We start from the raw sequence: 20,721 nt of genomic DNA, 5'->3' as shown, positions 1-20,721 counted from the left end.
GGGCACGATTCAGGGGAGGGGGGTGGGGGGGGCAGTTGTAGAGTTCAAGATGTTGTAGTAGTTAGCCAGTGCGCCTACAGAAGAGGCTATCCTCCTCAGACTGCTGGAGCCTCACAAGTCGCAGCAGATCGCGTTTCCCTTCGCACACTCGGCAGTGCAACTCGGGGGGTGCGTCTGGACGGGACAGGGTATACAACGAGAGTGTTTATGTTGAGAGAGGGGGTGTACCTTTCCTGACTCTGTCTTAGATGATAACAGCGAAACGGGCATGAGAATCAGACTATGCTGACGATGGTGACGAGGATAAAGGGGCCGGGATGCATGCCAGCGTCCCACACCACGCAGTGCCCCTCCCCCCCACCCACGGTGTCTGAATGGCCAGCTTGTGCATGTGAAGAGAGCATCTGTTTTACATGAACTCCCCCGAGCAGGGCGGCTAGTGTAAACAGGAAGTGTCCGCACGAGGGAGACGGGCTCGCACTGAGCCTCAACTCTCTTCTGCTCTGCTCTCCCTCCCTCTCTCCAGGCTGCGGCGGGCTTTGCAGCCAACTACAGGGAGCTCTTTCATGAATGGCATTTCCTCAGGAACAGGCCATTCATCATGTAGTCTCTGCACCGAAAAAGATTAACTAGTGCCCTTGCCCTCACCCTCTCCCCCTCCCTCTCCCCTGTCATTCTGTCTCTTTATCTCCCTGTATATCCATCTCTCTACCTGCCCCACACCTCTCTACATCAGAGTCACAATTCCAACATCCTGGCATTGCCGCGTAAGATTCTTGAATCATTATTGCAAGCTATACAATTTCAGCTTTCATTGTCCAGAGTCTGTAACACAACTTTGCATTGTGTTTGTAGCTTCTGAGTTTCCTATACGCTATAACGTTAAACATTTCCAAATTATTTGCTGGCTTGGTTTCTTATGCTTCTTTATATTACAGTCTTGCCCTCTACTCATCTAGCCTGGTGCTAAAAAACAGCAGGATGTGAATCCATGAGATTTGGCTGTAAAGCTGAAACCTTAAAAATAAACAAGCAGTTAAATCTGTATACCAAGCTCCCCATAAGAGCCACACAAATGCCATTACAAACACCCCCTCATTTCCTGGAGAAGAGCAGTATGCACAAGAGCGCTGTAAATGACATTCCTGCCCACTGTGAAGAAATCACTGCTCCTTCCACAACACAAACCAGAATAATGCTTCCTTGTAGGCTTTCACTTTGGCCTTCCAGGGTTTCAAACTATTCTGCGCAGTACCAATCACTGTATTACAACATGCTGAAGACACAAAACAGTGTACTAAACATAAAAAACTGAAAACAACAGCAAGAAAGAAAGAGTGTAAATCAATTGTTTTCTTTGTTAAACCTGCACTGCAACAGGAGAGGCCTCGCTGGATGGGACTGGGGAATATTTACAAGTGTTGCGCAACAGTACGGAAACACACTGGCTGCTCCCCGGACCCAGGCTTCTGAAAACAATCCCCCGACCTCAACCCATTAGGCCAATGCCACAGTGTCAGATAGCCGTCTCTCTGGAGGCTGCAAATACAAATCCTGGCCAACCCAGAGGCCTCGGAGCGACCCTGCAGACACTGGGCCTCTGTGACCGTCCCAGCGCACCCTACAATGCTCAGCCTGTGACCGGGATGCAGCCGGCGAGGCGATGGCAGGGGGGGTGTAAAATAACACTAACAAACAGCGAGTGCTGGACGCACGGCTGCTTTTCTCTCGCTTCAACTGCGTAAGCAAGGCATATTTGTTTAAGTGTTTTTCTTCTGCTTGTTAGTTTTTTTAGTTTTTCCTCTCACTGGGGGGACGCCAGAGCTTGGAGAAAGACCACACAGGGTAAGGAGGCGAGAAGCATGCTCCCAGAGGGCTGTCGCAAGAGTGGCCGATTCAGGCCCACCGAGGGGACTAAGAAAGGCACTCTTGTGCTGCCGAGGGCTTAACAGACTCGGGTTCAACTGCCATGGAAACGCCCTTCAAAGCACCTTTATGAGGACCGTATCCACCCAGGTGAGGTTCTGGTCACACCATCTTAACACTTCAGCTCAATCGAACATGCTCATGATTTTCTCTGCTATTTGACAGGGACACTTTGCACTCTTTATCAGTAGAGGTGGTGAAAGTGAAAGGCATTTAAAGTGTGATTTACATCCCTAGAGGGTCACAGAGGAGCATCTCCCTGGAGCAGAACTGTTCTGAGGATGGTAACAGACCCTGCGGTGACAGCGAGCTGCAAAGTGTCTCCATGCCGAGAAGACCCAAAACCAACAAAAGACCAACAAATAAAAATAGCTTTGCAATGTTTCTGCAGCTGACCCACCTGTCTGTTAGGAAGGCACAGATGAGATTCTTGGCATCCTTGGAGATTTCCACGTCGTCTGGGAAGTTGAGCGAGTTCTTGTGGTCCATGATCTTACTGTACGTTCCCACCAGCGAGTCCGCATAGAACGGTGTATCGCCTGCCGTAAGAAATGAAATCGATTAACCTGAGGAAGTAAGCACTGCCGTTTTCACATTTGATGCATCACATCATGAATGAAAGACTATACATAAAGTGTTTCTAGTCTTTCATGCAGAGGGCTGTAGGAGCCTAGAACAAGTTACCCAGCCATGTCACTGAAGGAGGCAGATAGACCAACCAGCATCCTTGAAAAAACAGCTGCATGAAATGTTTGGATCAATGAGATATCAGTGATAAAACTGCATGAGCTGGTGGCCAAGAGCAGCTGTTCTCATTGTCTAACCTTTGTTACATGATTACGGCATAACCAACTATTAAAGGGAAGGAAAAGAAACAAAATACAAAATCTAAAACAAGTACAAAACAGTGCAGTTACATCCTTAATGCATACAGAGGGTAGATCAGGCAGAATTATTTTATTTATATTACACCTAGTGTTTATAATGTTAATTTATTAATGATTAACAGGAGGTAATCGGCGACTATCATATAAAAAATGTAAAACCGATAAAGATGAGGAATACAAATGTTTTATGTAGTTATTGCATTGCAACGGGACTCAATAAAAGGTGTAAATAATGCCTGATAAAAATGTTCTTGTCTTTCCATTATGGCACAGTGCCACTGAACCTATCTGCTGTGGGGTGGACAAATCCCACGCCCTTTACAGGTAGTCTCTTCTGCCATCCAGAACGTCCCCACGAAGCACAGAAGAGCCTCTCGGGGGTGTTTACAGTAACCGTGACTGTGGTGAAGGTGATGCTTAAGTTTAAAAAGTTTTAACATGATAGTAGGGGTGAGTATAAGTAGAGTATCTGAGATTTCTCTGTTCCATTCAAACACACAAGTTCTTATAAACTATTAATTATAGTGACTGTGCTAGTTTCCCAATTCCTGAGGTCAGCAAGACGGCAGTGAGAGCCCCGCTGGTTTAAGAGCACAAGAAATAAACTTAAAACTGGATTTCACTTGTCCTGTTAAGTCAACACAAACAAACAAAAAACAAAAATCCATCAACTCACCAACCAGCATCTCGAAGATGAAGACACCCACCGACCACCAGTCACACTCGCGCCCATAGTAGCCATCACCTCCCTGGGACTTCAGCACCTCTGGGGAGATGTAGTCAGGCGTTCCCACGGCTGTGTCGCAGCGCACCATGCCCGTCTGCTGGGTCGAGAGAGCGGTCAGTCCTGGCACCCTACCACACACCTCACTGCGAACCTATTGTCAGACTTCAGGCCTGCAACCGTGCTCTGATCAGGAGTCGCTGAGCATCTCAACAACAAGGACACTTTTGTGCACACGATTTGTCCTCTGACACTAGCGCCTGGAGACACTGTGCTCATTTCCTTTCCTTCAAACACCACCTGGTTTAGTCGGCGGGATTGTACCCAGTTGGTAGACTCTGAAGTGGCTCAGAACTGCTCAGCCAATAGAATCGAAGGTCCAGCCCTGGCCCGTGCATATGTAGACCGAACATCTGCTGACTGCCTATGAGGCTATGCCATGTGCAGACCAGGATGGTAATTGTGTTTCACTAACTGAGGGGGGAGAGAAAAGCTGGCAGCACAGGCTAAAACAGCAATGCACATCATGGCCACCAGGGGGTGGTGCAACACAAGCAGCTGCACTGAAGCAGTGTTCGTGGTCATTCGATTCTCTGGGAAGGATGTTTAATCCTCGCTCTCTCCATCCGTCCGTCCGTCCGTCCGTCCGTCCGTCTCTCTCTCTCTCTCTCTCTCTCTCTCTCTCTCCCCGTACGCCTCCGTCTCTCTCCGTCCCTCAGTCTCTCTCTTCGTCCCTGTCTCTCTCCGTCCCTCACTCTCTCTCTCCGTCCCTCAGTCTCTCTCTCTCCGTCCCTCAGTCTCTCTCTCTCCGTCCCTCAGTCTCTCTCTCTCCGTCCCTCAGTCTCTCTCTCTCCGTCCCTCAGTCTCTCTCTCTCTCTCTCTCTCCGACCGTCTTTCTGTCTCTCTCCGTACGCCTCAGTCTCTCTCCGTCCCTCAGTCTCTCTCTTCGTCCCTGTCTCTCTCCATCCCTCAGTCTCTCTCTCTCTCTCTCTCCGTCCCTTAGTCTCTCTCTGTCTCTCTCTCTCTCTCTCTCTCTCCGTCCCTCAGTCTCTCTCTCCCTCCGACCGTCTTTCTGGCTCTCTCTCTCCCCGACCGTCTTTCTGTCTCTCTCTCTCTCCCCGACCGTCTTTCTGTCTCTCTCTCTCTCCCCGACCGTCTTTCTGTCTCTCTCTCTCTCCCCGACATACAAATTACTTACAATTTCTACATTACGACGGTAAACAATTTGATTAGATTCAACAAGTAACTACATATTTCAAGAGTGGTAAGAATAGAGCAATTAAATACAAAAGTCAATTGAAGACCAAAGATCCTCACAGAGCGCAGTTGCTAAAAGTGCCGTGCCAGAGCCTTCTGTAAATAATGGCACTGCTGAGCTGGATTTGAGCCCAATAGGAATCACAGGCAATCTGGGATCACGCTATCGGCACCGTTAACTTGAGCTGCAGCAAAAACAGCCATCAATAAACGGAGGGCAAAAGTGCCTGTGTTTATCCCCAGCGAGCGTGACCGGCTGAGCCAGGCCTGCGCTCGCCAGAGACTCTGCCTCTCGTCTCCATTTTTGTGCAGTTAAATCATGTGTCATGTTTTTTGTGCATAAACATCTGTTGGGAAACATGTCCTTCCTTTGACAATAGCCCAATGTGTACTTTCCCCAAAAAAGGAATTGAAAAGGCCCCTGGGACCGGCCACTTACTGTGTCCATCTTCATACAGGTGCCGAAGTCGGCGAGTTTGAGGTGGCCGAGCCGGTCCAGCAGCATGTTGTCAGGCTTGACGTCCCGGTGGATGAAGCCCATTGAGTGGATGGCATCCAGGGCCAGCACTACCTCAGCAGTGTAGAACTTGGCCCACTTCTCAGGCATGTCGTAGTTACTGGTGAGGTTGACCAGGTCGCCACCGGGCATGTACTCCATCACCATGTACAGGTGCCGGTCGTCCTGGAAAGCGCAGCACAGCTGGGAGGGGAGACAGATGGCAGTAGGGTGTTAAAGGTTTTCCAGGCTGGAGAGAGACAGAGCCCAGCCTGGTACGGGAGACACACCGCATTTAGAAGTAAGGTTTACATCTCAGCACCTCCTATGCTTATTGCAACTGGGCAGATGTGTTTGTTATGGGTTAATGAAGTATGTACAGGTGCCTGTTCGGTGAAGGGTAGTGATGACTTGAGGGTGTCCTGTGAAGACTGAGGGCGTGTGGCTCTCCAGGACCAGGGGAAGGACCGTCCGGACACAGAGCTTTGTTTTATCAACAACAATCACAGACATCATGCTTTTCTTTCGCCACTGGGGAGTTTTTACAAATCAGGAAGTTCAAGGCTTTGTTCGTCTCCTTGCTTCCACCAGGAGTGTGCAAGAAAAACAGCTTCTTCACCCAAGTGCTAGTCAGACCTATTGATTCCACACAAATTGGTAAGACTGGGGACAATCCAACAGTGTTCACAGTAGGGCTGCAACGATTAGTCTACTTAGTCGACTAGTAAAATACGTTGACTTCTATTTCAGCCGTCAAATAGTCATTTTGCTACATTGCCTGTATCTTAACCGTTCTTATTAATATCCTTGATCTGAGCCATTTCACACAATATCCTTGGCCCGTATTCCTAGCTCTGTCTGAGAACAATGGTTTCATTCTAAACAGCAGTAGGTGGCAGTACTTGTTTTGTCATCCACATGTGTACCTCACTGAGAAAATGTCTGAACCTGCACGTCGCAGCCAGAGACCACACGAAACAAAACTCGGGTGAAAGCATCAAAACTGTGGGAGTATCTATAAGAGAGAGAATGATAACCGCACTGTGCTTTGTGGACTGTGTGAATCAGAATTAGCTTTCCAAAAGAGCACATCCAACAAGCTTGAGAAACGAAACGCATGCTAAGTTTTGGCAATGCTGCTAGTAATAGCGCAACTGTGGTGTTAATTATGAAATTGCGCAGATGAAAGTATTCCATTTACTCTTTCCTGCAATGTAAGCTTTTCTCTCATGCTAATCTATGTAAAACTCTATATCCAAAATTAGACACTGAATATGACATTCCTAAAAATGCACGTAATCCTACACCTGTCTTCAATCGTGGCGCACATAAAGAATAAATGTAAAGAATACCTTAAAAGGTAACTGTTGAATATAAGCACACCAGAATTTCCCAGTTAATATCAATTGTTTTTTCGCCAATGCTTGTGCACCGATAGTCGCAGCATTGAACGAATGAATTGATTTAAGCTGGGAAACTCTGGTTTACGTGTAAAGTCATTTTTACGTGATGCTGTAGACGTGGGATATTGCACATACGTGTGCTGCGATGGAAGACACATGGATTATGATTATGTTTCAGGCATGTCAAATTCTACGTAAAATTGTAGATACAGACTTTTGAAACATAGACTCTGGGCACTATGGAGGAAAACAGGACTGAACAACCACTTCAATACCATGATGTATTTCACCCACGTCAAATGGAAACCTTCAGTACCATGTAGTTTAATGTCATTCCGAAAGCCATTGACGATACTGCAGAATGTGAATTGAAAGCCGGGGAAGGCGATCATTACATGTTTTTATCCAATCTCATGTAGATTACAGCCTCCATGTACCTGTGTTCATCTCGAAGTCTTCCGTCTATTGCGGCAATTCATTCACCTTTTACAAGTATATAAATACAGATTTATTTTATTATTAGATGGACTTGTTTAGTTGTAGTTTATTTAGTTTTTAGCAAGAGCTATACAGTGCTGTAGTGAGATACGTTCAGAAAACAGTGCTGAATACAAGGCAATGAAGCAGCGATTGCAGCAACCAGATCCATCACAATGCCGGGCGGAGCCCAGTAGCGCATTTCTAGCCCATCCTTCCAAGCTTATTGTATTGAACATTTCAAGACATTGCACAGAACAAGCCGCTGATGGCACAGGTTTTGATAGAGATTTAGTTTTAATTGATAATTACTGTTCATTGTTTATTACAGCGTTTTAGTGTATTGTTTATTATTTTTATACGAGTTCCAGTGTATTTCGTATTATTAGTGTTCCAGTGTATTGTTTAATATTTTTATTTTTATTTTAGTGTGTTTATTGTTTTTATTACAAACGGTCGTTATTTATTATAAAGTATAATATTGTAAACAAATGCATTTGCATTGTTTTCTGCAGTACACAGGAGCATAAAGGGGTAATGAAAAACATGGGGGGGATTTCATTCATCATATATTTACATTTTAAATCAATTTCAGGCATTTAAATCATTATTATAATTGTTTTCTACATCTGGTACCTGGTACCCATTTTTTGTCTCGAGTTGAAGTGGTTAAGTGTAATGTAAAATGTCTAGTCCTCCTCAGGGCAATCAGAGCCCTATATTCTGCGAACTCGAGAATAAGATGCCATGTTGGCACCAGGACCCCATAAGAACGCAGTGATAATAAAACAAAGTTTTTGTTGTTGTGATTATTCGAATAATCAATCGTATTATGTACAGAATAATCGATTGTCATATTAAACGATAGCTGCAGTCCTAGTTCACAGCACAGTCAGTGATAGGAATGTGCTTCTGACCTCCTGCCTCAGATAGGCTTTCAAACCACTGCGTTCCAAAGCTTCTGTAGAAGCGATGCCATTCCAGAACCAGAATTCTTACCTGGACAACCCAGGGGCTGTCAGCGAAGGCCATGATGTCCCTCTCCTCCCAGAAGAAGGCTGAATCAGAGCGCTTGATCATTTCAAATTTACTCAGGAGCTTCATTGCATACACCTTCTGCGATGCTTTGTGCCGCACCTAGGACAGAGAGCAGAGGTGATTCAACATTAACAGCAACTAGAGTAACAGGCCAAGGAGCAGATGCATTTAGCACCTTTAGTACTGAATATCTCGCATATTAAACAGAAGCGTTTCCCCGCAGGAAGCGTTCTGGCTTCAGCGCATTGCAGTAGTTTGTGCAACATGCTTAAACTTAAGAAAGCGACAAGGAAACTTATCGTGTGTGGTTGGCCACAGGCTGGGATGCTACATGTCTCAAATAAACACAAATCATAAAAAAAGATTTTAACATGTTGCAGGGAGACCTCAGCTAGTCCTGACACACCCCGGCATGCAGAATCATGTTCAGATCATATTGGCCACAGTTGGGGCGCGTGTAATGGTTTCATAAGCGAAAGGGAAGACTTGCAAGGAGGTCGATGCATTCTGGGCAGACGCACTCCCATGTGATATATGGTAGAGAATGAGAAAATGCACCACACCTAGAGCAAGTGAAATGAAAAGATTTATACTCTAAACCTGGCTCACCTCCCTCTAAGTTTATAAAGGTGACAGCAACGGACAGCTATTTTTGATTGACTGAACTGATTAACAAACAAAAAGCACATCCTGCACTACAAACCACAATTGTTTGTTTTTTTTTCATTCCAAAATACACATTTCTATTAAGTGCAGCAGAGCGTGGTACTGGGTGTGTCTGAAACAATGAAAAGGAAGCCTAACAACATAACATAACCCCACTTTACTCTTAAATGGTACGACCGTTATCAACTGCCATAAATCAATACAAAAATAATAAACTAAATCTGATTTTCACATTGTAGACACCGTTTCAAGCCTAACCCTAGTTCCACCAAGCCATTAAAAAATGACAGAAGGGAACATGACAGACATTCTGCAAGACAGGTTCTGTGATGTTCCACAGACCAGGACCGCAGCAATGTGGCCGGACAGGATCCCTGCAGACGGGGCAGGTACGAGGCAGTACCCTGCCATGGCACAGTGTGAATGCCATACCCTGCAGCTGGCATATTCCTCCCCAGCAGCGCTGAGAGGCAGCACTGTGGAGTAGTGGTTAGGGCTCTGGACTCATAACTGGATGGTTGTGGGGGTCAAATCCCTGGTGGGGCAGTGCTGTTGTACCCTTGAGTAAGGTGCTTCACTTAGATTGCTCCAGAAAAATGCCCCGCTGTATAAATGGATACAAACGAGGATGAGGGGGAGTAGACCACTTACCAGCTGCACCTCTCCAAAGGCCCCTCTTCCGATCACCTTGACTCGGTCGAAATCCTCCAGCTTCATCTGCAGGTCGCGCACCTTCCCCATCACCTTCTCATCTGCACGACAGAGCCACAACACAGTTACAGGCACAGCAGAGTGGCGGCCCCCACACGTTATTCAACATATTGAAAAATATATTAAACATATGGGTTTTTGAAATGTGTAATTCTGGTTCATGAGCAAGTGTGACTCCTCATAGCCTATTAAACAGGGAAAATGGGAATTTTGTCCTATTATAAGCATCTTATTTTTATCATTGTAGGTTTCTTGTTTTGTTTTGGTATTTAGTATTGTTATGAAAGACTGGGATGCTTTTTTGGGCTACAATGCTCTGATAATGTGATCAGACTTATTAATAATATTAAGCTCCATTTAAGAATTATTTTTAAAACTAACAGCGAAACATTGCAACTCCGATGCGATCATTGTTATTTTTGGCAAGGAAGCTCCACATACACAACATAACTGAAAGCACACGTTTGTAATACTGCAACCAAGTCATTTACATATCGTTCTTTTAAATATTTATTTGAAGCTATAAAGTATTTAAAATGCTCCTTTTAAAGTCAGGATTTTGTAACACAAAAAAAAAAGTGTTGTATTTGTGTAGTTCTACTGTACAATAAAACCGAATTGGAAAGTAGATTTTAAGAGCCTTCCTAGAATTTCTGAACAGTTTGACAAAAAAATGCTGTACTGCAAAGGAAAGACATTGAATACATGATGCAGGGCGGTTTGTGATCTGAAATACACCTGCACTTCCACAGACAGGCTGTGCTGCTTTAGTTTAGATGATACTCACATCGATTTAGAAAGGTTTCTACATTTTTGTTTTTCCTCAGAGCAGGGTAGTCCAAATCCAGAACCAAGGCATTGATGGAATCCTGAAAGACAACACAAAAAGCACAGAAATCAGTTGTTTTGCAATGTGCCAAACATCGTACAGAAAACAAACCATGTACAATATCCATCCGAATTTAACAAAAAGTAAAATAATGAAAAGAGAAAAAGTAAAATTACAGGGAGTTCGGTTCTGCTCAAATTAGGGCTGTGCGATATGACGATATATATCGTATGACGATAGAAAAACGTCTATCGTTTCATACTATGCTCTATCGTTCATATCGTGGTGTCGCAAATTGCAATCTTTACGGCAGTATTTTTCGTCATTAGGACGCTTTGCGTTCTCCCCGGTTCTTCCACACGTGTCGGATGCGGCAAGAAATGAGCATCAGCAACACAGACGGACATGAGACCCGACACACAATAACACAACCAAGAGACGCTTTAATGCGCAAGCGCACACGGTCCACCCGCTCTCGTCGTCGGGCTGAACTCGATCTGAAGGCACCCCCACCCCCGCTAATTTAGACTGATATCATTTGTATAAAATTAATAAACGTTTGTTTGCATTTTAATAAATTGGAAAGCAATGCAAACACATACAGAAAGTATATGTTTTTAGTATGATGGTGAAGTGGTTCAACAGTTGTATTATTATTATAACTATTTTGTATTAACATCGTGCTGTACCGGTCAGTAGAATCGAGACGCGACAGTCACAGGAGAAACGTCTGTCCAGCAGATGTTAATGCGCCGCTATAGACCCGGCTGTGCTCAATCTGCCTGAATCTGGACCTTTACTGCGCATGTGCTGCGTGATCACTGTTACTGGTGTGACAGTAAATCATACTGTGTGTCCATGTGCTCTGAGGAAGAGAAGTCGAAACGCGTAGGCATTGTGATGTTCACTTTTCTCTAAAATATCATTTTTGAGACATCGGTGAATATGGACTGTTTTTAGACGGGAGCTGCTGTCCTTCAGTCCTTGACCGGATAATTGTTCTATATAAAATCCCTGGGATAAGGCACCCGCATTTAAGATGCATTAAAACTAATGTAACGCCAGCTATATATATATAGCACAGATGGACAGTGGCTTATGCAGTGTCGGTAATGGCCTGATCAATAGCGCCAGCACCGGGACAGCACACAAGGACAGACAATTTTTCAGTTCGTTTCCGTATGGGTTGAAACGGAAAACATGCGGAAGAATTAAGATTCCCAAATCACTAGTGTGGTTTGAGATCCAGCACAGTTAATCACCCCCAAATAACCACATCTCTTTGTGTGAATCATTTAAGCAAGTCGATCATTACATTCCAACCAGAAATACATACATTTGAAAAATAGATTACTTTTCCAGTGAAAGGAAAAATAAAAAATAAATAAAAACCGGGAACACACGGTATATAACACACACACACGATCATAATTAAATGACACTTTAGACTGTTTTGATTACTATTATTAATATCATATCATATTTTAGACTGCTTAACCTAAATCGCAAACAGAGCACCACAGGCAAGGGTATGAACAGAAGCGGTGAAATACTCTCCATTTCTAAGAGGAAGGAAGCTTTTGCTAACCACCACATTTAAACTATTCCCTTAACAGGAAGTGTCCTCCGTGCATGTGAAGGTTGTAGTGGGGTATAAACACAGTGCCAATTTTATACTGCTGGCTTATCTTGTCCAGGTGGAAGTTTTGCATACACACAAACAGAACATGGTGAAACAGAGTGCGTGCCATAAACCATAGTGCTTCACCAGAGAGAGCCAGCACACAGACAGAATTGCACTGGTCTGAGGAGTTGGTCTACAGCACACTGGAGTGAAATGGAGAGAGAGACAAAGTGCTGCATCTGAGATAGATACAGAAGTACAGCATTAGTTTACGGCTGTGTTAGAATGTATTACATCGGAAAATAGAGTGTGTGTATATAAAAGCTAGACATATACATATATATGCATTTAGCTAATGAAGGGTACCGTCATCCACAGAAGAAATATCACTGATCTACCACAGCTGGGTAAGAAAACAATACATTTCCACAGGATCAATCTCACAAGCTGTCAATATACAGGAAGTGCCAGTTCTGCACTATTTTATTTCATGACACATTAAAGAGACGAAGGTTAAAATAAAATATATGTAGCAAGAATATTTTGCAAATGATGATGAAATGCCACTTGAGTGGCTAAGCAAAACAGTCACACAATTATTCAAACAACTTTTTTATTCTTTTAATAATTCTCAGAAAAAGAAGATAACTAGAAAAAAAGATGGATTGAAACCTTCAGAGACACTATAGTAATCTTAGACCTGAATCTCAAAGGAGTCAATTCATGTTAATTAAAATTTATTTCAGAGCAACTGTGCCATTCACACTGTGCTTCTACACCAAGAAACCTCTCCCTAACAAAGGGACAGTGATGACCTGGAAGCAAGACCACGGCCACTTTCCCTCCAAAGATTCCCACTGCACCAAACCTACTATTTAAGGAGAAAATGTTGAACTGTGTCACTGGCAACTACAATACAGGAAATGACACATCCAGACTAGGACTTGAAAGATAACGTAATTTCAGTACGGAAACACGGTTCTTGCAGTGAGTTTGCTGGTCATTTCCTCTGAGCTTCTATGTGGTGTTATTGCTTTGTACATCTCATCCCCAAAAAAAACATCAGTGGGCTTGTTAAATGGTTACAGCAAGGCTCAGTGAAGGAATAGTAGCCCGGCACGCTCTCCTGCTCAGACCTATCCTTTTATAAATCCTTTTGTTTGCACTGGCTGCTGCATTGCAACGTCCCATAACGGCACTAGATTCTTCCTAAAAATACCACCCACGCCCATCCACCCCCTCGCAAAAAACAACAGGAAGTCACCAGGGTCTGAACACCCATTCCACACACGCATTCCTCTGTGGTGAAGCTGCTGGGCCCGATACCCGGCAGCAGCTCACTTACCCAAGCTTTACTCCCCTGGGTAAGTGCGTCTGATAAGAAATACAAAAATAAATAAATAAATACATACATACATACATACATACTGAACTACATTAGACTGTATGGTACTGCACTAAACTATATTGTGCTGTAATGAACTACGCTAGGCTGTACTGCAGTTTTTCCCAGGATTGGTGGTGTGACGTAGAGAGCTCTGTAACTCCCCTTGCTCTCTTACTCGCCTGCCGTTTCAGGCCAGCCATGCCAGTGCCTTGGGTGTGGGCAGCAAGTTCGGGAGAGGAATGAGTGGCCAGTATCAGGGGGGCAGGGTCCCGAGAGTAACAGCCCCTGCCCTTAAGAGGTGAAGTACTGCTGCCCTAAACACCTCCCCCCCGGTGCCCCTCAATCTGCCAGGCTATTTAATGACTATATAATGCCCAGGAGAGATAGCTGGGTTAAAGTGCTTGGCTGGGGCATTCCAGCGATCATGTCTGGAGGGGGAGGGGAGGTCAGAGAAAACCACCAACGGAGCGCACTATCAACTTTGTCTCTCCCACAAGTCAACAGTTGCTCAATGCTGGGGGCTTTTAGCACATTGCTAGGCCTCTGGGCTCCCCGACTCACTCAAATACAGATACCACCTACTACTCCTCGTCCTCCAGAGGAGACAGCCCTACAGACGACAGACAAGACCACAGCATGCACAGCTCCCAGAGAGCGAGAACCTCTGTCAGACTCCCTCCCTCTCTCCATGTCTCTCCCACTCTCAGTGTCTCACTCCCGCCCTCCCTCTCTCTAGCCTGCAACTATGAGTCAGCCTAGCTCTGCTCAGCTGCACAGGCGAGACAGGGCAGGAGGATTTCAGATGGGTGGCGGCTACAATGTGCTTGACCTCCTGCCCTCCAAAATACTCTTCATTCTTGCAGCCCTGACCGTGCATTCCCCAGAGCACCAGCCAGTGTGTTTCAGAGGCAGCTGGGCAGATGGACCCACACACTGGGGAGTGTAAAGCATTATAGTGCCACTTCAGTAGCACCTGGAGGGGCACCTTTCCTTTCCATGCATTTATTCTGAATGAAGAGCACATTTGTGATCTTGCAGGGAGATATGCAGGCTTGTTTTGCTTTGTTTTCTAACATTACTGATTAAACCCTCTTATTCCACAATACACACAGCCTGGATGAAACTGAACCGCTCACAAACACAAGTGTTAAGCAAGACCACACAAGCGGGGGTCCAGCACGCTGATCTGAGTATTAAACAGAACAACCTTGAACTTTTCCCCGTCCTGCACCCATCCTCATGGATGGACATTCCCATCCACAGGGAAACACCTCAATTTACGAGGGGTATGAAACACATTTTCATTTCCTCCTTGTGTACTTTGCTGTGGCTAAACTTCCCTTTTCTTTTTCTTTTTTTCCCTTACCTTCTTATTAGCCTTTCTGGGAAAAAAAAAAACTGCACACTCAGAGGGCAAGAAGGGTTCATCTAGATGTCACTCACTCACTGAGAAAAACCTCAGCTGCGTTCAACTCATTCTTGGACAGACAGCAGGCACAGATCTGAAAGCGGCCAGGCGTACGATCACTAGAAGGACGTGCTTCAAGACGACATTCTGCCTGTCCGCACATTGGTCAACCACCGCTATGAGCAGCAACCTTCAACCTCAGCCTGACTCTTGTGGAATTGCAGCTCCAGCGATAGACATGGAGTCTGAGGTCTGAGGTCTTGGCATTGTTCAGCCTTCGACCTCAATGCAGGCACCGCAGAGGAAGCTGTGGATACTGAAACATGGCTCTATTAATATCTCATAAATAGAGGACGCCACTGATATTAAGGGGCCCAACGTGTTCAGCCCACCAGAGATCAAGGACAGCATCGACTGCATAATCCACAACAATCAGGGTCAGGACAAACTATTTCACGACATGCCATAGACTGGACTTCTGCCCAGAAAACAGCTCATGATCCAGGTAGCAGGACACTAATAAAAATAATGATAACAGAAATCATAATATTAGGCATAATAATGTACATTATTGTTGTTGAGTGTTGTTTCTTTTAAAATATGCACACATTTCAATCTACAGGATATTGTTCACTGCTTATCTGAGAAAACAAATGCAAATCACAATTTTTCCATGTGGAACTACATCAATAACAACAATGGCCACTACATGCAGCACAGAGTTTTAGGTTTGTTTTTAAAAACCCTCCCTGTACTATAAATGTGGAGCAGCCAGGGCAAAGCAGAGAAAAGGTTTAAAAATACATAAAAATGAAATGTGAATAACTTCCCATGAAAATCAGAGTCATGAATTTCTGCACATGTAGCGCCAAGCACAACACGCCAAGAATGTGAGCAAGGCTTGAACAGCAGCATTTCCATGTCTGGGTGCACAGGAAGACAGAACTGCTGCAGACTGCCCGATCTGTCCTGAGGAAACGACACTGCACTGGACAACACGGGAAACTACACTGGATCGCCCTCACTAGAAACGAGAAAGAAACGGAAAGCAAGCTGTCATGCTGCTGTCTATTCAGACGCTACATTCCTTTGTGGTTCCTGTGATGAACAATGCAGTCGATGAAGCACTGCAGGGGTTGATCAATGCAAATCCACCCAAAATGCAATTTTGCAGAAATAAAGTTATTTTGCAATAAATAAACACAAGTCCGTTTAATATACTGAATATACTAGTCAAAACCAACTGTTGAGTTTGGAGCCGTGTGCGTGTCGAGGTGAGAATGGCAAGTGTGCGCTGAACACCAGTGTGTGGACACGAGTGCGTGTGCTGGCAGCTGTGCGCACCACAGTGCTGGGAGTGTTAATCCAGGCAGACCGAGCTCTGTGGGATTCTCCTCCCATCCTATAATTATTGTGCACTGCTCTCCAACTACAGATGTAACTCGGGGGAAGTGGATGGAGGAAGGTTTCACCGCTGCTGCGAGTCACGTGTTATGGACTGGAAAATGTTTGTGTTCACCCACCCACCATCCCCCCACAATTGTGATGATCCAGACATCCAACAACCACTAAATCATACCGTCAGGTATCAAAAAGAAAAGGACCCAATTTCATAAATCTGGCAAAGGGTTTGCCAAAAAGCGGGGTCAGTTTGATTATTATAGTAATTATAAATCACATGAGAAACCAGCCAATCACAGAGCAGCATTTCCAAACATTCCTATACCTCTTATCTTGTGTAAAAATGTCATCTGTGCTGAGAATTATCAGTGTTAAAAAATTCTTCAGCTACCAAAAACGTTTCAGGACACACATGCTAGTGGTGCCAGTTTCACAGGATGTACATTTGGTTATAATTAATACAGTTTTGTTATGTTTAACCAGCAATGAAAATGCAACACAGATTGGCTGCTGTCGTTCATTTTAGGCAGATCCTGGATCAAAACATTTTAGGCAGAGATAAAGGGACACTGATTGTAAATATGTAAAGACTGTAAAGATATTGGTGTGTCTAATCTTTATGACAGCAATTTATAATAATTATAAAGTCTCTTGTTGTATACGAGACATCATGTTCTGCAGTTTGTGCAGCCAGAAACTTCACAAGATCTATTACACAATAAGAGACACCCTTCTCATGACCTACTCATCTTCTCAGTCACAGTGCTGGCAAAAAGCCCCAATCTATCAATCCATCTTGCAGTGGCCCTACATCATCATCTTCTTCATTCACTGGATTCATTCACCTTGAGAGATCAGGTGCAACACTGACACCTTGAGTGCCACCCTTCAGCCCCTTACACAGCACCCTCCACCAAACAACTGACTGCACAGACTGCAAAGACGCACGACACGCCTCCCCCATCTTTGAAAAGCCAGAGACTTTAGGGGTAAGTAAGCTCTGCATGTTAAAAACACCACTCGCGCCCACACAACAGCTGCTGAGTTTATACATTTTAATTTTATATAAACGTCAAGAATAAATATGTTGTTGGATTGACACTTCCTGTTCCTACGTATAGCCCTTTCGTAACTGGAGTGCCCTGCAGCCTCTCCTGTCCAGCCAACAGTGCTGCCTCTGATTGGACAGAGGTGAACTGCGATGCCCACTATTACCAAAACCAGTCTTGTTCTGCACAAGAAAACAATAGGTTGTGTTTGATGACTTGACTGCTATGGCAACAGGGAACAAGTTATGGGAATTCTTTGGTTTTGGATCCTAAAAATAACTGAGTTTAACCAGCTGGGAATAGATCTCGAAAAGGGAAAGCTGTGGATTTAATCAGACTTACGGTGCTTCTACATTAAAAAGAAACCATAAGAATAAAAATGATGCAGAATACATGGATTCTGCGATTGGAGAGGACGGCAACTGAACAGTGTTATGTTGGCAAGGCTTGTGCATCTCTGCTGGACACCATGCTATACAAATGGGGCCCCACACAGGACTGGCATTGAGGGGATTATCAACTGTTCCATCGTTGCAATTGTAAACGATCTGACCGTGCGCTGAACTCCTGTGTGGAAAAAATAGTTCACCCTGAAATAGCTGGGCAGCATGCTCCCCTGATCCCCGAGCACACGAATAGACCGGGCAGCCCCCCCACCCACTCAAGGACAGCTCGCTACTTCACCACACTTTCACAATGCAGCTTACAAGAGGTGTGGTTTTTGAGCTACCTACTCTATCAGAAGCCAATAAAACAGGGAAAAAAAGCAATTAAACACATTACATAAATATACTGAAAAGGTTTTTCACTTCTGCATTTCTTTCTCGGGACATGCCTGCCACAGTAATGAAGCTGAGCCATCAAAGCTTGCTTCCTCTTTCACTGACAGAGACCATAACTTCAGCGTGCCCCAGCAAGGAAGTTCAGCATTAGTGCTGCATTGCTCCACCCACTAATTCCATTGGCATTTGCTCCATTTGATTAATCTATTTAGAGTCACTAGTTCACCAATCGCCAGAAGGACCAATGACTTAATTCACCTGGTTACAGCATTCATTGCGAATGACAGAATTTGATTAGAGATGCACTGAATATTGAAAAAACAAGTACTGAAACCAAACCACAACATGTATTCACTGATACTGGGGTATTGTGAAGGGAAAAGCTGAATGGAAAGCTCTTGTACAGTATCTGTTGTTCTCTGTGCAAGTCCTGCTCCAACCTAAAAGCACTTGCTCACGGTTCTTACAATGATACAGATCTATTATCACTAATATAAAAGTTCTCAAGAGAGAGGAGAGAGCAGCAGAGAGAGAATGAGAAAGAGAGTGAGACAGAGAGACACAAACCTCTGACAGATTCCAGATCAAACCCCTCACATGAGATCAGACCGCATTAATAAATATTTGGGAATCCAGACACCAGGTTTACTTTACTTCTTTGGGTTCTGACTTTTAGGTTCACACTACTCATCATAAAGGGGTTTCCTGTGGGCAACAGCACTTAGTATTGTTGAAGAGCAGAGAAGAAACAAAAACATCAATCCACCCTCACACTCGGGGGAAGGGGTTAGAAAGCCATGAGCTCTCCGATTCAAGTTGTGCGCTAACGGCAGATGTGACGAAGGCCCCCACTCAGGACAAGCAAGCCCCAACAGTGAAAAAGGCAAAACTATTTTTAAAAGCAGTTACAAATGGTAAGGGGGGGCTGGGGAGACGCACAATGAGGAGTCTCCGTGCCGACAGGAAGACGAGCGTAAAAACAATTTCACCGGAGCCGTCCATGCTTCCTGCACACACAGTAAACAATCTGCACAAATGCACGGAGCGCCAAGCAGCCAAACACACCCGCCTCACGCCAGGCAGAGGAGCTGCTCTCTGCCCAGGGAGCCCTGCGGGATGCCATTTACAAAGCCGCTTTCGAAACACTCACGCTGCCGAAGAAAAGCAAGTGCTGTGTTATGAAATGCTACTACAGCAACACCACCTTATACGGTCGTCTTTTCCAGCCGGTCGTCTCTTGCTGACTTCAATTGGCACAATGATCCTGAAACTTTTTTTTTTTTTTTTAATGTATTTTCTTCATTCAGCAGGGTACAATTCAGCACGGACAGAGGAACAGGGAGGCTTATGTAACATTTCAGCAAGGTCTGTGTGCATCTCTGAGCCACTGATTTTCACTTTCAGGTGGAGCTCGCTTTCACTCGCTCTCTCAATTACTTAATATAGTTATTTGATCAGTTACACTAGGGGTGCACAACCTACCACCCGTGGCCCAGCATAATTTACAGCATTTTTTTTTTTTTTTTTTTACATATGGTACAATATTGTGGTGTTCTGCACAACTACACAACTTTGCTCTTATCCTGTATTGCTCATTCCTTCAGTGTCCTTGTCCTGTAACCCTTAGTGTTTTTAGAAGCCATTCTGTGTTCTTCATCTTGTATAAATATTTTGCAGAAGAACACTACATTAACAAAACCATCAAACTTTTTCAATTCTGTTGCTTCGTTTTCGCTATTCCTGGTCAGGTAGGAATGTGGGAAGCTTGAGAATATTTCTGAAATTAGTATTTTCCAATACACTCTTACTTAAAAAGGTGACATCTTAAACATGTTCAACAGAACCAAGCCTAATTTAGTTTTAATTTATAAATATTGCATTTAATATTAAATAAATAAACCTTATAATAGTTGACCTAACTTGGAGAATATGCACCCCCATACCAAAACATTAAATTATGTTTCCCACACCAAGACAACATTTAAGATCGTATATTCAAAATCAGCCAAGGCATTATTAAGGGATAACAAAGCACCAATTTTATTCAAAAATATTAGATGAAACAAAAGAATAAATGACAAACGTCTGATCTTGCTTCTCAGTGACCGAGATCCTGAACTGAACTGCATGGAATCCTCTGGACACGTCTTGGCTCAATTCTAGATAAACAGAAAAACAAAATTAGCTGTGAAGTGTGTTTTCTTAAAGAGAAAATGTGAACATTATTCAGTTTTTCACTTCTGACAAATAAGTTACAAGTTTAAATTAAATACATTCACTGCATAATGAATGCACGCATTAGATATATTTTTCAATTAACTTGTACTATTTGGTGTTACAGAAAAAATGTTATTTTGAAAAAATCCACTATGTATTTGTCTTAAAACATACCTAGACAATAAATACCTTTCAATAATAGTACATTTAAACATTAAAAAAAAAAAAACTAAGTCAGTGAAAGTGTACTTACTTTCCAATGTGGTCTTCCAGTCTCCGCAAGGTCATCCTGAGGAGCTTGCTGCCCTCCACTTCACGAGAGGACTATTTCAGCGAGGACGTATTTCAGAAACTTTCCAAAACCATTAGGGCCTTGTTTTGTCCTGGAATCAACTTGCTGCAGTGGCAACAGACGGTGCTAAGAACATGGGAGGGAGCA

At 44.0% G+C, this 20,721-nt stretch overlaps 1 protein-coding gene across 9 annotated transcripts in view; it reads right to left on the bottom strand.

The window, feature by feature from the left end:
* The window catches only part of rock2a (rho-associated, coiled-coil containing protein kinase 2a), a 54,773-nt gene that overhangs the window by 21,576 nt on the left and 12,476 nt on the right, over positions 1–20,721 (bottom strand). For 7 of the 9 annotated variants that reach the window (XM_066698288.1, XM_066698254.1, XM_066698261.1 and 4 more), the window contains exons 2-7: positions 10,373–10,454; positions 9,526–9,626; positions 8,170–8,307; positions 5,234–5,494; positions 3,490–3,637; positions 2,327–2,465 (exon numbers count right to left, since the gene is read on the bottom strand). In XM_066698288.1, coding sequence (XP_066554385.1) covers positions 2,327–2,465; positions 3,490–3,637; positions 5,234–5,494; positions 8,170–8,307; positions 9,526–9,626; positions 10,373–10,454 — 869 coding nt within the window. The remainder of the gene's footprint in view (positions 1–2,326; positions 2,466–3,489; positions 3,638–5,233; positions 5,495–8,169; positions 8,308–9,525; positions 9,627–10,372; positions 10,455–20,721) is intronic. The other 2 variants (XM_066698279.1, XM_066698325.1) reach the window with 1 other exon arrangement.

This window comes from Amia ocellicauda, chromosome 1 (genome assembly GCF_036373705.1).
Source record: "Amia ocellicauda isolate fAmiCal2 chromosome 1, fAmiCal2.hap1, whole genome shotgun sequence".
Classification (NCBI taxonomy): Eukaryota; Metazoa; Chordata; class Actinopteri; order Amiiformes; family Amiidae; genus Amia; species Amia ocellicauda.
This window is presented reverse-complemented; position numbering and strand designations above follow the sequence as displayed.